At 39.4% G+C, this 16348-nt stretch overlaps 2 protein-coding genes across 2 annotated transcripts in view; both read left to right on the plus strand.

Moving 5' to 3' along the window:
* SLC9A2 (solute carrier family 9 member A2) overlaps positions 1-12143 on the plus strand; it is a 33519-nt gene extending 21376 nt beyond the window's left edge. The window contains exons 6-12 of the mRNA XM_083843633.1: positions 757-846; positions 2276-2346; positions 3835-3996; positions 4619-4715; positions 5926-6057; positions 7949-8042; positions 9839-12143. Coding sequence (XP_083699759.1) covers positions 757-846; positions 2276-2346; positions 3835-3996; positions 4619-4715; positions 5926-6057; positions 7949-8042; positions 9839-10209 — 1017 coding nt within the window. The 3' untranslated portion in view covers positions 10210-12143. The remainder of the gene's footprint in view (positions 1-756; positions 847-2275; positions 2347-3834; positions 3997-4618; positions 4716-5925; positions 6058-7948; positions 8043-9838) is intronic.
* A 1144-nt stretch (positions 12144-13287) lies between these two features.
* TMEM182 (transmembrane protein 182) overlaps positions 13288-16348 on the plus strand; it is a 49856-nt gene continuing 46795 nt past the window's right edge. The window contains exon 1 of the mRNA XM_083843670.1: positions 13288-16193. Within this exon, the coding sequence (XP_083699796.1) occupies positions 16113-16193 (81 nt within the window). The 5' untranslated portion in view covers positions 13288-16112. The remainder of the gene's footprint in view (positions 16194-16348) is intronic.

Genomic DNA, 16348 nt, shown 5'->3' on the forward strand with positions numbered 1-16348 from the left:
AACAATGTCATGTTCTAGACTGATCATGGGGCTGGTAAGCCTGTCGTGTGAAAGGAGACCAGAATGTCTTGGCCTCAGCAAAATGAAGGAGAAGAGGGAATGTAATTACTGTTTATATCAGGGAGTGAGCACCAGAGAAGGAGGAACACTGTTCAAGCCAAAAAGACAATGTTGGCACAAGAACAAAGTGGTACAAAGTGACCATGATGTAATTAAGAAGCTGCTTTCTAATTATCAGAACAATGAGGTTCAGGAGGAGTGTTCCAGAATGAGCAATGGGGCAAAGAAACCTAACTACTTTTGAGATAAAGCTTGATTCATTTATGAATAGAAATACATGACATGGTTGTCTAGGATAGTAGGGACTGATCTCAACACCATTAGATTCATTTCTCTCTCCTGTGTCAGTGTGCCTATACAAATAAATGATGAAAATTCTTCCACAAATAATGGTTCAAAATCATTATATCATTTAGGGGTAGCCAAAACATTTGTTCTTTCTCTAAGAATAGTATAACATGGATACATATTTACCAAAAATCTTGGTGTCATGGGTCTGGTCTATAGCCATTCAATAGCAATTTTAGTGCTACTGTTGAGACATATTTGCATAACTGAGTTAAGAAAATTTTTGGAGCTAAAAAAGCTATCCACAGCCATTTTCACTGCTCTGACAGAGATGCAGAAGACCAAAAGGCTTTGTTTTTCCTTTATGTTTATGGAAAAACACAGAAATATTTGCTGTTTTCTTCACAGGGAATAACAATTCGTCCACTGGTGGAGTTTCTTGATGTCAAAAGGTCAAATAAAAAGCAGCCTGCTGTCAGTGAAGAAATTTATAACAGGGTATGTTGTATCTTCAGTGTTACAGATGAAACTTTCATATAGATAAAATTGCTGATGGCTTTCAGTATGAGAGATTTAACATACAGTATTACAGAGATACATGCACTCTAAGATTTCTTTTCTAAAGCTGTTTTAAGCACAATAATTGTAAAGCGTATATTTAAATTCTGATCATTATCAAAATTATCATTGTTATGTATCATTATTTGGGAATCTTCACCTTGTTTTGTTACTTGTTGAGGTAAGTTATCCTCTTGTAATTTGTTTCTCTTAGGAGATGTGTTATTTTAGAACTTGACTACATTAGGAAACCTTTGGCAATTTAATTACATTACATTGTGTTTGAGTTAGTCTAATTAAACACATGTAAACTTCTTCTAAAGACACATTTAAACTTCCTTAACTCTCACATCATCAACCCCTCACTGGATTTGTATTTAGTATGTGTATGTCTAATTATTGTGGCTCATTAGCTGTGCATGTTCTTGAATGTATTTCTCCTTACAGCATACCTGTGGTAGGTGGTTTTAAATTCCAAATTGAGGAATAATAAGGGTGACATTCAGTAGAGAACTGAATCTAGGCAACTAAAAGTCAGTACTTCTAGAACTTATGCTTTGGACATATCTATCAGGATTTCCCTCTGAATTTTATAGACCCCCTCCTATGGTACTTGAATCAAGAGCAAAGCTGCTTGTGAGCCACCTCTGGGGATCCAGTGAAATCTTAGATGGACTGGTTCATCCTTTTGTAATTGGTAATAGAGTAAAGAAGAGCGTGGTTCCAATACTGGGGGCTCAGGATGTTTTGAGGTGAAGTTGGACCACAGTCCTCTGAAATAGGAGCTCAGGACCTGGTGTTGGCTATTGTAGCTCTATTCTGTGCATACAGAAGGGGCAGTGCTGGCACGGGGACCTGCTGCCCACTCCGGCTGTCTCCTCCACAAAGTCATACCTGGCTCACTGTGAAGCCTGGGGAAGTCCCTGGAGAATGCCCAGGCATAGCCCCAACTGGTTACAGAACATAAAAGAAATGAAAATATAGGAAAAACAAATTGCCTTCAGATTTAGGTAGGAGATCAGCAAGATTGACATGGAGATTGGCAGCTGAATTCTGTCCTTCTGGGGCTGTGAACTGATGGAGCTCCAGGGGGGGAGAACAGAAACCAGCTCCAAGTTCATGCTGCCCTCCCTGGCATTTGAATGGAGGCAAGGACGGACCCCTTTCAATATCCATAAGCCAAGCCTGCACTTGTTTGTTTAGACTGCCTTTAGTTAACATTATTTAGTTGCATTTAGTTAAAGTCAAGCACCATCCTGAATTCTGAGTAAGCTTTTCTGTTTTGAAGTAAGTTGAAAAATAGTAATATCTAAGTGCAAGCTAAATTATGTCTATAAGTTTATGTAATGATCCAACATTTCTCCTTTAGTTCTTCGATCATGTGAAGACGGGAATTGAAGATGTGTGTGGACACTGGGGTCACAACTTTTGGAGAGATAAGTAAGAATGGCATTTAAAACTCTTTGTTATACAGGGGAGACTAAACTGGCTCTGCAGCAACAAATAAAGGATGTTGGGCATCAGATTTCATTTTCAGCATTTTATTCTTGAAAGCGGGTGGTTGTTTTTAGAATGTGTGGGTTACAAAGAGAAGGCAGAAAAGCAATGTCTTTTTAACTAAACCACAAGCAAACAGGACAAAATCTCCAGCTGGGAAAAAGCACAGCCCTCTGATCCCAGGGTAAAGTATTCTACCTTCTGAGGGTGAGTGTAATCTCCCTATTTCTGACAGTTTCAGAGCATTTCCTGTGTGTCTGCTGAGCTTTTCATCCCGAGCTGGCTTTCCTGCTCAGGATGCTGCTGCAAATTGTATGCCTCTGTGGTGTTAAGTGCGGGGTTAGTTCCCTAGCTGATGAGAAACAAACAAAAGCTTTGGGACTTCCTCTAGGAAGGTCAAGGCACTGGCTGGCATGAGGTGCATGAGAGATCTTAATGGCAGACAGCTCCACATTTCCTGATGGTATTATTTAGGACTTAGTGTCAGTTAAGAAGATTACCACTGGCAATACCTGAATCATTCATGTGTTCAGTTTAGCTGCTGAATCATCATCATCATCATTTGTTTGGATCTAACTCTCTTTTCGCGGAAGTACATTCTTTTTCACCCAAATCCTTCAGCCCCAAAGCATGGGCATTGCTCACCCACCTTCTAGTCACTGCTCCAATAAGAAATTGTTTTGTACCGAGGAAGGAGCATCAGTGGGAGAGGCTGAGAAGATCCCTCTCCAAATGATTAGAGGGCATGACAGAGGATGTGTTCCTGAAAGATGGATAACATGGGTACAACTCTTTTTTACTCAGCGTGGTTCTCCTCCAATCTGTGTGAGATCTTTAACCAACAGATTATGGAGCAAAGGAGAGTCCCACCTCTTTGTGACCTTCAGAAAGACTTCTGACTGAAATTCAAGAATAATTTCAGAATGACTGGAGGGCAGAATATTTTCTGACAAACAAAGTCACCCTGGCTCTAATCAATGTTTTTTCACTAAGCATCCAAGAGAGTTGTGGTTGCTTTAGAGAAAAGGAGAACTTCTGAAGTTTTACAAGAGCAAGCTAAAATTTCAAAGGAAAAAGCAGTGGGTGCAAATGTAGACCTTTTATTTGTTATTACAGTAAATATTTAATGTTCCCTTTGTCTCAGTGAAAATGGAGAATTAGAAACAATATTGTCCAATAACACATAGTACCTAAAAGTCAAATGTTGCTGCCAGAGACATGTGCTTTAACAGATGAACCAAAACATAGGTTAATACTATCTGAAGCAAAGATGAACTTGACCCTTGATTATGTGTTATCCAGCCCTAAGTTCTTAATATGCACGTATTCCATGGGAATAAACTTCACAATTGCTTTAGCTACAGTATAGCAGCTTTCCTCAGCTATGCATAGTTGAAATTAACTGGTTGGGTTGGTTTTCCTCTCATACAGGTTTAAAAAGTTTGACAATAAATACCTGCGAAGACTTCTCATCCGGGAGAACCAGCCCAAATCCAGCATTGTTTCTTTGTACAAGAAGCTGGAAATAAAGCATGCCATCGAGATGGCCGAGAGTGGAATGATCAGCAAAGTCCCATCGTCGGTGTCTCTCAGGTAAGCCAGCTAGGCCAGCGTGGCTGAGCATTGCGGTGGGGTCGTGTAATGTATTTCACAGTCCATAGGCAAGATAATCACTTTAACTTAGGGCACTTTGTGTCCACGAACAGTAAGCAGACGTGAAACCGGAGCGTTTCATTTGCAGCTCACATAAAAAGTACTCAGTGAGCCTCAATCTTCCAGAGCGTGTAGTTTTACAAGGGCAGCTGCATGCAGCTCACAGGGAACGTTGATTTGCTGCCTAGAACTGAGCTGGATTTAAACCAGTGCCTGCACATCTGCTACAAGGAGCTACAAGGGAAGCCTGAGGGACATTTTGAAAAGTGTCTTAGTCGAATTTACAATTTAGTGAAAGCAATACCAAGTTTTGGAGAGTGGGTTTTGAGCCTTAGCACTTGACTCAAATGAGATCAAGGTTTCATTCTTACCTGCTACATTTTTACCTCTTCCTCAGTTGTTTTAAAATGCTGTTTCCAACTCTAGCAAAGAAAACAGTTCAAATATAATTTCCAATTGTAAAAATAAATACTCTTTTCCTCTCTTTCTCTTCCATGTATTTTCTTTTTTTTTTTTGTGTGTGTGTGTTTTTGTTTGTTTGTTTGTTTTTATTCTGCCACAGTGAATATCATGAAGGAAAAATAAAACCATTGTCTCCCACTGAAATGGAAAACATGCGGGAAATTCTAACAAAGAATCTCTACCAAATACGACATCGAGTAAGAATAAAGCTTTGCATACTTAAATACCCCACTACTTTTTGAATATACTTATTACCTTCCTGCTTTTTCAGTCTTCCTTTTGTACACTCCATTTACGGTACTGTCAGCTCAGGTGCTAATGAAATATTAGAAGACTGTTGTGCAGTGAATTTGTACCTCTTGGTCTTGGGTTCACCTTTGAGCAGGGTTTGCTCCTGAAGCTTTATTGCACCATGAAGCAGGCTCCCCAGGGCAGTGGTCACAGCACCGAGCCTGCTGGAGTTCAAGCAGTATTTGGACACTACTTTCAGACATAGGGTTTGATTCAGGTAGTGCTGTGTGGAGCCAGGATTTGGACTTGATGGTCCTTGTGGGTCCCTTCCAGCTTGGGATATCCTATGGTTCTATGACATCTTTGGGCCAGCACAGCATCTGCTGTAGTATAGCGTAATAATTAATCCTGTTATTTACTTCTGTTGTCTGTTAATCTGCTGTCATATGTAGAGCAACATATTCGTGATCCTTTATGCAAATTGCTTACTTGATCTTAGACTATTGATAAAGCTTCATGTTTTTCTCATATTACCTGCAATATACTTCCATTACTTAGAAAGGATCATAGGTGCAAATTCAATCCAACCTTGTCCCACTTCTATTAGTATTTTGGTCACTTCATGATATGGGATTTGGTTTCCCATTTGCCTCCAGTTGTGAAGTTGTTTGTATTAAGAACAGAGGTGATGAGTTGGAAAAACAGTGAAATAAAAGCAAAAGGACATTTCACATTTACCCTCCTATGGCTAAGTAGTTTGAATGTCTGCGCCCTTGGAAAACATTCAAAAGTGGAGCTTGCTTCAACTTGCTGGAGGTAAAAATGAGTTCCCTCTAGGTGACTCATGTTACCACTTTCAAATGTGCATCCTCCATTGACATTGACTGAGCTAGTACAATGTGGGGGTAAGCACTGTATTAAGTCAGCTTTCTGCAATTTCTGTTTCATTACAAATAGCAGGCTTAAAAAACAAGCAGCTGCTCACGAAGCCTCTGACTAAAAAAATGCCAGCATAATTATTGTCCTTGTTCTTAATCATCTTTAATATGATTTTATTTGCAAGGATTTATGGTGGTTATTAAAATATTAAAGCAAAAATCCTATTTTGTACTATTCATATAGCTCAACATTTGACATTGCTTTTTTCAGAATGTAACCGCTGCTTTTCTGTTTCAGACAATGTCATATAACCGACATAGCCTGGCTGCAGATGCAAATGAGAAGCAGGCCAAAGAAATTCTTATCCGTCGCCGGCACAGCCTTAGGGAGAGCCTAAGGAAAACTAACAGCCTGTCAAGAGAAAGACCGGTACTTGCATTTTAGTTGATTTATAGAAAACAACTCTCAGTAGCTAAATGCCATGCAGAACGAAATCTGAAATGCAGAAAAAATAAATCCCAAATCTGAAAGACAACAGCACATATAATGTCACACTTACACCCTCAGTTGTGCACTTGGGCCCCTTAGTTTGCATTGATCCCTTCAGAAAACCTTCAGTGCTGTGGAATATGAGTGGGATGTGCTGCTATGATTTTATCTCAGAGGAGCTGAGCAGGTTCTATACACAGCATACTTCTATGGCATGGTCAGAATTCTCTGTCAGTATTTTGATGAAGAGTGGATGATCGAGGTAGAAAATGACTTTGGGACAGTCAAACTACTTACAGTATGCTCCAAAATACGGGAAAGAGGAGAACTTTTGGTCAAGTTTGACAGGGTGAGCACTCCATTTGAAAACTGTCATCATCTCCTTAGAATTCTTAAAAAGTGGTCAGGACTTCAGGTTTTGACACAGGATGGAAAAAACCCCTCCATCTGCAAGAAATGGCATGTCATGTTGACATTTGACTCTGAACCAATCCTTTTATGCCATCATTGTAAACTTCAGACCTTCCAAACAGAGCAACAATAGAGAAGCTGATACTCCCATTTTAGCTAGGAGGGAAATTAACCACCTTATAAACATGTATTTTCATGTTACAAGAACACTTAGCGACTTCATTGATACATTTGTCCTTCAGCTACTGAGGCTGCTGATAATGATGTCTACAATAAGTGCTGCATCCCATTTGTGATCATTACCTGGGTGACCCGTGGCATTAGTTATAGCAATAAGTCCGTTTCTGAATGATCTTTGTGTTGTTGTTCTCAACCACAGTAACGTATGTTGATTTTTTAGAAGGAATACTGAAGACACTTAGCAGGACTGAGTCATTTTTGGGCAGGGAGAAAGATGATGTCTGACAACTTTTTAAAATGCACAGGCTGTTATTTTAAAAATAATTATCCTTGAATAAATCCACCACACAAGGAAGTGTTATCTGTAACTTTGTGCCCGGTGCACGTGGCCAGACTACAGAAGTGGTCCTGAGAAGCACAAAAATATCAAAAGGTGAAAAATGTCTCATGGAAAGTAGATTTTCCTTACACACTCCCTTTGAGCGTGCAATGATGAGTGGTGCAGGCAGGGGAGAGCTGGTAGATTATAAAGGTTTTAAACAGGTCTTCATATACAAACGAGAGAAAGGATACCCTTGAGAAATCTCTGACTTTTTAAAAATCACCCTGTCCTGGAAAGTACCTCGTATGCTCCAGGAAGTGTTTGCCAGAGTATGCCAGAGGTGTGCTCTGCACCCAGGGACTTTAGTCTTGGGAAAACAAGGCTTTTATGCCCTGCACTGGTAAATGGTCACACTGGTGCCTAACTTCCTCGTCAACTAGTGTGACTAGTCAACTGTAAAAGTCATTTATATGTATAAGGTGTTTGCAGGATCAGAATACAGATTACTTCTTGTGCCCAAGCTTCAGTCTCAAGCTAATTTTCGTAGCTGACTAATAAGGTTCCAGACTGGAATTGCATAAAATGATGCTTTGCCTTCCTCTGAAAAACGTGTACAGGTAAGGTTGAGGTTAGAGAGCATATATTTATTAACTCTGATCTCAGAGGGCATAGCACTAGGCTTTGCTTTGATTAAGCTGCTTGAGAATACCCAGTCCTTACCTTAGTTAGCACAGACCTCAACCAGCAGTAAGTGTTAATTGAGTGTGGAGTAAAAGATCACGTATTAGCTAATCCCAAACTACTCTCTAGCCCTTTAGCTACCTAAGTCTGTTCAAGCCTCGGTTGTTTATCTTAACATACACTATGGAGGTACTTCAGTCTGCTGTAACTTAATATTTCCTTTATTTCTTTACACAGGCTGCTGCTGCAAATACAAAAAGATTTCTTTCACTTCCTAAAAACACTAAACTACCAGAGAAACTACGTGTAAGAAATAAAACATCTTCCAGAGGTAATGGAAATTTTTCTGCTCTCTTACTGTGCTGCACTCATCTTGCCTACATAGAAGGAAAGCTTTTCCAGGGACGATGTAAGGAAGTCAGCATGTTAATATTGAAATAAACTTTAACTGCTTCATGTGCAAGTGCTTTCATTCTAGAGTTAATACCTTCATAAAATATTTGTAGGTGCTGGATATTTAGCAGGGGTCTTAGAGCATTAACAGTGATGGGTTCTAAAGCAGGTATTTTAGTGTGGAGAAATACCTCAACAAGCAGTCTTGTGGGGCTTTCTCAGTTCAAATGCTGTAGCAGCATGGTCCTCACAGTGCATCTCCTCATGTGAGCAAGCAGTAGCCTGAGACACTTGCACCAGAAACTCTGTTCATTGCTTATTCTCCAAATCTTTATTCAATAATATACAGATCTCTCTCTTGGATTGTGACCCTATGTGGTTTCCTTTCTTACTGGGGTCAGAGCAGACGACAGTGCCCTGAGAACCAAACCAGCGAGGAAAATGAGGACACGAGGTCTGATTTATAGATCTCATGAAGAACTTCTCAAAAGTCTGTGGTGTGCAACCTAAATGTTTATTTATTTATTTATTTTTATGCCTGAACTCACACGTGGTTCACTTTAGAGTTCTTGAATTCTAAAAAAAATTAAGAAATAAAAAAAAATCTGGAGGAGGGCAACAATTTGATGTGAAAACTTAGCCAACTCTATACATTACTTTTATTTGCATTACCATGCTTATACCATGCTCAGGAACGTTCCCTTTCATGCCAAGCAATCATCAGGATCTCTAGTTGAGAAGTTTAAATCTCTACATATTCACTAAAATTTCTGAACAACACCCCAACCCAATTAGTCTCCCACTCTTCCAAATTAATTTAGCAATAGACCACGTCTTTGTCTCTTGTTAATTACATCTTTGCCCTCCTGAATGTAAGATGCATTTTATTCTGTAGCTATGTCTACAGAGGTCACCTACTGTCACCTAGAATTAGATATTAAAGAGGAAAAATGCCTCCAGATTATTCAATTGTCAAAAATATATATCATATGACATATTTAGGAGAAGAAAAGCCTACAAACACAGCATGATGAAGACCTTCCTTGATATAAAATTATCTGGGTGAATGGACAATTATATGGTGATATATTTTGTTGACCTCTTCCTCACCTTTTTAAAAGAAATAACATGTAGTTTACTAATGGAAGTTGCTCTTATGACAGTTGCATAATATGCAATTCTCTGCTTTGATTCATTTAAAACATTATATCTGACGTGAGCCTAAGAACAAATCTGAGTCATTCATAAACAATTGTTAAAATGATTACCAAATGACTGAAGTGCGCAAGTTTGATGAAGATGTTCGTTAATTAAAAAGAAGTCTGCTGGGGAAAATATATTGCACATGCACACACCCAAAATGTTTCCAGCTGAGCTTACCTGATAGTTATCATTTAAGAGTATTCCCTGAATAGTTATGCCAGCTTTCCCTTGGCCGTTTTCTACCTTGCTGTGAGGGGATGAAGGAGTCTGTGGCACTTGCAAGCTGTGAGATTTGCCCTGTATTTTTTCTTTGATATCTTACATTTAGGCATATTAAGAATGGGATGTTTCCTCCCAGCTGGTCATTGCCCTTGGGAGATCCTTTGCTTGGTGGAACATTGATGTTACTTTTCCAAAGTCAAGTTTCTAGAGTCCCTGTACGTGCAGTGCCCTGGAAATGCCTCTTATGGGATGTGAGGGTGAGAGTATCTCGTTTCTGTGCCAAATTTTAATTTTGTTTTCAATCAACAGTGGGTGACAGCAGTGACTCTGAAATGGATGCCACTACCACGGTGCTCAATTTAAGACCCAGAGCAGGGAAAATCTTGAGAGAACAGAGATTGAGGCAGCAGCGGCCACCATCTGAGTTAAGGATGGAGTGGAAGAATGAAGTCGATGGGAGCCAGAATGGACGAGGAGAGCAGCAGGAGCCAGGCAGCCTGCCTCAGCCATCCATTGGGTTCAGGCAGCCACTGCTGACGAGACCAAGATTTGGCACTTTGAGCAGGGAAGATTTGACTGCAGACCATGGGTCGGCAAGACCTACACCACCACCACGATTGGTTAGGCAGGCGTCACAAGGGGAAAGACAGAGAAATAAGCCTGAGAACCAGCCGTATTGAACACAGCAGAAACTGAACTATTGGTAATAAGCAGTGGGCATATCAAGTTAGGATTCTAAACTCTCTGATCAGACAGCGGGATCCATTAAAGAGAAGAGAAACCTTAATGTGGATCTAAGCATTTCCATTTGGACAAAGTCAACGCCATTAACTAAGTGAAAGGAATACTTGAGCAATTGCAAAACTGAGGACATTAAAAAAAAAAAAATCTCTTTTATAAATAACTTATGGCAATGCTTTAATTACATTATATCCACTATTAAGATAGGATGGAAATGTGCCTTATCACATCATCTCCTGTGGAACCAAGTCATGCAAGTTCAATACCCAGCTATCCATAAAAAAATCATGAAAGTCCAGTGATGAAGGGGTTCTTTACAAAAACCTATATCATTTCAGGTTTTATTTATGATCAAATAATACTTGTTTTAACCAGAGCTTTAATATGAGTAACACTGAAAATTGCACAATGCACCTATCATATAGACTTCATAAGAAGAATAAATATATTCCTGGAGCCCAGTTTGTTGGAAGAGCTGTGATGTGCAAAAAGAGGAAGAAGAGAAGGAGCAAGCTGTTGGAGCAGAATTGCACAGTTTATAGAGAGAAGCTGCGACAGAGATGAGGCCTGAATAGCTTGAATTTTTACTTTTTTTTTTTTTTTATTTTTTGGCAATATGTAGCCTTTGAATGGTACTGCGAATCACCAAGGGAAATCTGAATTCTCACTGAAATCTGAACCTTGATTCTGACTAATGTCAACATGACTAGAGCACTTAAAAGGACACCAGAAGCCCTAAAAAGAGACTTCAAGTAGATAAAATATGTTACTGTTCAAAATTGCTTTTCGCACCTTAGCTTTTCCATGGCAGTGCAAACACAGCAGTAGAACAGTTGTAGAGCACTGCACATAGACGAAACCAGCAGTGCCCTGTTTGAGTTTTGGGACCACTGAGGTTCAAGAAAGCTCCTTCACTCATGCTTGTGAACCTGGTCAACTCATTTTACTTTTTGTTTCTTTATCTGTAAAGGGGGAATGATTATCTTTTCTTTGGGCTATGCACTCCAAGGAACAAAAATGTTCCTTCTCGTACAGTAAAAGTAGGACCTGGAAAAAAAATAGCTCTGGAATCAGTTGCAGTCACTGTGCACCTTACTAATACCCATAGAAATGCAGACTTTCTTCACCCCAGCATAAATGGCTGTCATCTGAGCGCCTATGAGAAGGGAGGGTGCATTAAAATAAATGATACTTAATAGCTCTCAGGAATTTGCACTTTCTGTCCCACTTTATCTTAAGTTTTGAGCTTGCTTCAGCACAGATACACATTTCAGCACAATGCAAAAATCATTTTCATTCTTCTTGTTACAAGATTCATAACTTTCAGTTAAGAATGTACACTGTGAAATCATAACTTCTCTTTTTTCGTTAGCACATTTCTAAATCTGTGGGCAATAAGATTCACTTTTTTATTTAAGCTCGTTTTGAAATAACTATTAAAAACCAAATTTGCTTTTAAAATCACAGGGTAGATTTCTTTCAAAGGTTTGTAGGCCGGGATGGTAAATGAGTTTTATAAATAGGGATAATGACTTTCCTTCACTTAAGCTTTTCCAAAATATTCATTTCATGTACGTATTTAAAATGTCAAACCTGCCTGAACTCTCTTATTGTCACGTCTTTTAATGTTTTCCTCTGTTCAGGCTATGTAATTTCTGCTGTTTGTCAAATGCAAATTTTAAGCTGCAGAGAGATGGCTAGGTGAACCCTAGAAATCTCAGTCAGCTGTTCATGGCTATTTTCAAAAAATGATTTTTGTGGAAGGCAATATTTGTCTACCCTTTAATGACCATCTCTTGTTTGGAAATAAAACTGGGTTCTAAGAAAGCTAGTAAGCTTTAAAAATAAATTTGAATGTCTTTCTACAGGAAAATGTTTCAGCTGTAAAACTGCCAGCAAATACTCTGTCACTGCATTAGTGAGATCATGATTAAATAAGAAGCCTTAAGTTTCTGTTCTGTCTTCAGTTCTGAAACTTCTCTGCAGATGGGACTGTTTAGACTAGGTGTTTTATAGCAGGCCCATCTGAAATCTGACCAAATAAATAAATGCAAAATGTTGCACATCGACACTTAGTTTACTCCCTGTGGAGCTTTCTCCTTCACGTGCTGGTAATGACCAGGTAATTGGCTTATGTCTGGGGAAAGACGTCATGTTTTAAAAAAAATGTTTGTTGGTTTTATTGGCATAATTTTAAATAATGAATGCAGGTTTCAGGAACCTGACAGCTTTGCCTGTGTTGTCCATTAGTACAGCACCTGCTTAGATCATTGGTACTTGAACTGGGTTCCCCACTGTAAAAACACAAAGGTAGAGGTTGTTCTTAGGAAATATGGTCTTAACCTGTTGCCACTTCAAGACACACCAGCACTTTGTTGTCTTTTCAAAGCACTTCGAGAACTTCAGAAGAGGAGCATCGAGGTAAACCTCCAGCATGGTTACACTGCAATGCGGAATCACATCTCCTGGGACTCTGGCTCCTTGCAAGTGCTGCCTCCCTCTCCCTCTCCTGGTCCTCCCACCTCCTCCAGGGTCTTTCTTTTCTGGTGCTGCTGGGACAGACCTCGTCACCTCTGGGAACTGCTTCCCTGGGTGGTCTTTTCAGTAGCAAAGACAGCTGCAGGTGACACAAGCTATGTCCCAGGTAGCCCCTCATTCAACTCATACTCTGGTTTGGGTCTGAAGTTTGTCTCTCTTTTATTTTTCTTCCTGTTTTTCTCTCCTGCAAAGGGTAAACAAGTTCAGCAGCACTTTTGCCTCTTCCTCGAGTGCCCATCTAGCTTCAGCTTGCGGAAGAGACCTTTCTTAATGTTGTATCAAAGAAAGCTTGTCTGCTAAAGAACGAGAAGCCCAATAAATCTGTCCTCGAGCACCATCTGATGGAGAATAATGTGTATTGACTGGGGACACGCTTTTCACTTCAGAAAACCACATCTCCAGCATTGACTGGGAAACTTGCCAAATCCACACTTTTCTTTTCGTTGTTGTTGTTGTTTGTTTCCAGATGGACTCCCCAGTGCTCGCTGTAGTATCAATATTTTACTGCCTTGGTAAATGCCCAGCTGTCCAAATTTAGGGATAAGACAGTAGAAAATATATGTTACACTGTGAATTAGGGTTCTCTGAGAGTTTCTTTTTCCCTTCAGCCTCCAAGGCCTGTAAAATTGAAAGCAAATAGGATAAGAAAGTAGGTATAGCAAGGGCTACAGTGTAGATAGACATCCAGTTATCTGTTTAAGCATATATTTGGAAGAGAAAACAAGAATAATTTGCTATAAGAGACCAAATTTTAAGGGACGTACTGCTTGGTATTCGAGTGTAATTCAAGGCCCACTGAAATGACAGGTGTTTAACAGAAGATAACCCTGCGGCATAACAATTTAGAAACTTAAGAATATCATTCTCTGTTGAAGCCACATAGAAATCACATAGGGGAACAAACTGAGTTGAAAACTTGGCCAAAATAACATGCATGCTGTTCTGAATAGTACCTTGGGGTCTCTGGAAGCAAATACATTGCACTCTGCACCAGCTTTTTCAAGAGATGCCAAGTCCATCAGTTCCAGACACCAGAAACCTTTTAAGGCTGACACTGCAAGAAGTGCTTCAGCTAGTCACCATTTCCAGAATTGTCTAGGTTCTGCCAACATCCCCAGCTCCTGAAGAGATGAAGGATTTTGAAATTGGTTGGAGGCATGCTTGTACCGCAAGACTTTTTGGTCCTATAAAACTATGATTGTGAATATGCTTAAAACACAGCATCTGCAACACACAGTGCCAGCCAGGCCAACAGTAGAGGCCTGGAGGCACAGCCCAGAAAACAAGATGCATGAGGTATCAAGTCCAAGCAGGAGAATGAGGATCTGCCTTAGGACCCACTAGAGGGAAGTCATGAACTACCTAACTCACCTTATTCGGGTGCTATTTAAACCCTGAAGAGAAAGAAGGACTAATAGCCTTTTTTTATTTTTTTTTTCTCCCTGACTTTAGCACACCTTAAACTAACTTGTACGTTATAGATAAAGCTGCAGCTGTGCCTGACAAGGTCACTTATGCGAACCACCATGTGGAAGATGTCTTAAGACTTTCAAGTCAACAGGTTTCATCTCCCTCTTGGCTTATTTATTAGATGGCAAGCTAAATGGGGAGATATTTTATTTTTTAATAAAAATATACATTACAGCTTAATTCTCCTCTTGACATTTGAAGGGTATCTCAGCATTTGGGAGTTAATCAGATTTGGGGTTGAAAACTGCACTGTGCCGCTTGAGAATTTTCTCCACCAGAATTCCTTCTGCAGGTGCTGGACAGGTCTTCTCATAGGACAACACACTGGGGTATTGGGTTAGCATTGTTTCTCCATGCAGTCAAACCCTGATACAATTCCGGTACAGCACTGACAAGCTTTGGAAACCTTTTTATCCTGCGACATTTGATACCTGGGACTAATATTGCAGGAGGAAAATAATAGTTACACTGGTTGATCTGGTGAGTCTCACTGTTTCATGATCTGGAATGTGCTGAGGTTCACATTGGTGTTGTGTGAGTTGCAACAGCACCCTAGTTGCCAAAGGTTTTGTTTCAAGAAGTAATTTTTATCCACAGAAAGGTAAAAGTGTTTTAAATACCCCAGCTTATTTATTTTTCATATTATTGCTATCACCTTGTTTAATAGACTTGACAGAATGAAAGAGCAGCTCCAGTTGCAAAGCATTTCTCAAAAATAGCTCTTTGATGCTAACATTGGATTAAAAATAACTAAATATTTAGCTTCTTTTCTAAGTTGGCCTCAGAGATTTTCAAGACTTCCCTTTAAAACAAGCTCCATTAACTATTTCATTTTTATGAGAAAAAGGTCTGAGAATAAATTTATTTTGAGTGGAGGTCAAAGTCCAGGCCATAATAAACTTCCTTACAAGATTCATGATGATCTCTTTGTGAGTCTTCAAAATTATAGCAACAATGGCACAGTTTCAGTTTCCAAATCCCAAAGTGCCAAGCTATAAAGCATCACTTACCCAGGTATACTCCACAGCACCCATAACTGAAGGGGGGAGAAGGGGGAAGTGGCAGTGCTTGAACATATCCACAGTGGTTGCAATCTGCTTTACTTCAGTGAAATTAAGAAGTGCTTGAAGTGACCAGCAAGCCAATAGACAAGCAAAACTTGTCCTGGTCTGTAGCTGCATTATCTGGTCCTCAGGAAACATGTTCTCAGAAAATGAGAATGGTACAGACCTCTGTGGTGGGTCTGTGCTGAGTAAATTCAGAGTAAAAAGATCACACACACACACACACAAAACAACCAAAAAACAAAATGGAAAAAAATAAATATGCAGAACTGATAGATTTATAAAATATCTGTTGGAATGTATAGAGCATAAACGAACAAGGAATAAATCCTACATTTATTTAATCGTTTAAAAGCAACAAAATGAGTACCTATCATACACTACCAGTTGTTTTACAGAAGAAATACTGCACAGTATATGCAGATTCTTTAGCATTAGCTGATCATAAAGGTCTATGTTAAAAAAGTGAAAATTTCAAAAGAAAAAAAAAAAACTGCCTACAAGCCCAAGAAAACTAACCCAAAGCAAAAAAAAATTCTCACTTTGCAGTCATTTGCACGTTGAAACTTTTTTTTCCACTTTCGTCCATGTTTAGATCTGTTTTGGTATCTTCAGATGCCACAACTGGATTAAAGAAACTGCTGAGTAATTCAGTAAAGCCCAGTAGAACGTAGTTAAAAATAGGTGCAACTGCTCCTCCCTCAGCTTAAAAGGGGGAATCACATCTCCTTCTCTCCTTGGACATCATTTACTCATCACTTGCTGCTTATATGGCCATGGCAACACATGAGGGATGCAAACATGGTCTCCACACACTAGGAACAGTAGCTTTAAGCATTACCATCCAACTGGTAAGTTCTTTTTTTTTTTTTCATTTCTTTCTTCTTTTTCATTCACTGTCAGGCCACTTGGTTGGCTCCTTTGCCTTTTACATGAAAAGTAGACAGACTCAAATGATTATTTTAAGGAACAGCTAGTCCATATAGAAAAAAAAATTTGCACTTCT

Source organism: Anser anser (genome assembly GCF_964211835.1).
Source record: "Anser anser genome assembly, chromosome: 1".
Taxonomy (NCBI): Eukaryota; Metazoa; Chordata; class Aves; order Anseriformes; family Anatidae; genus Anser; species Anser anser.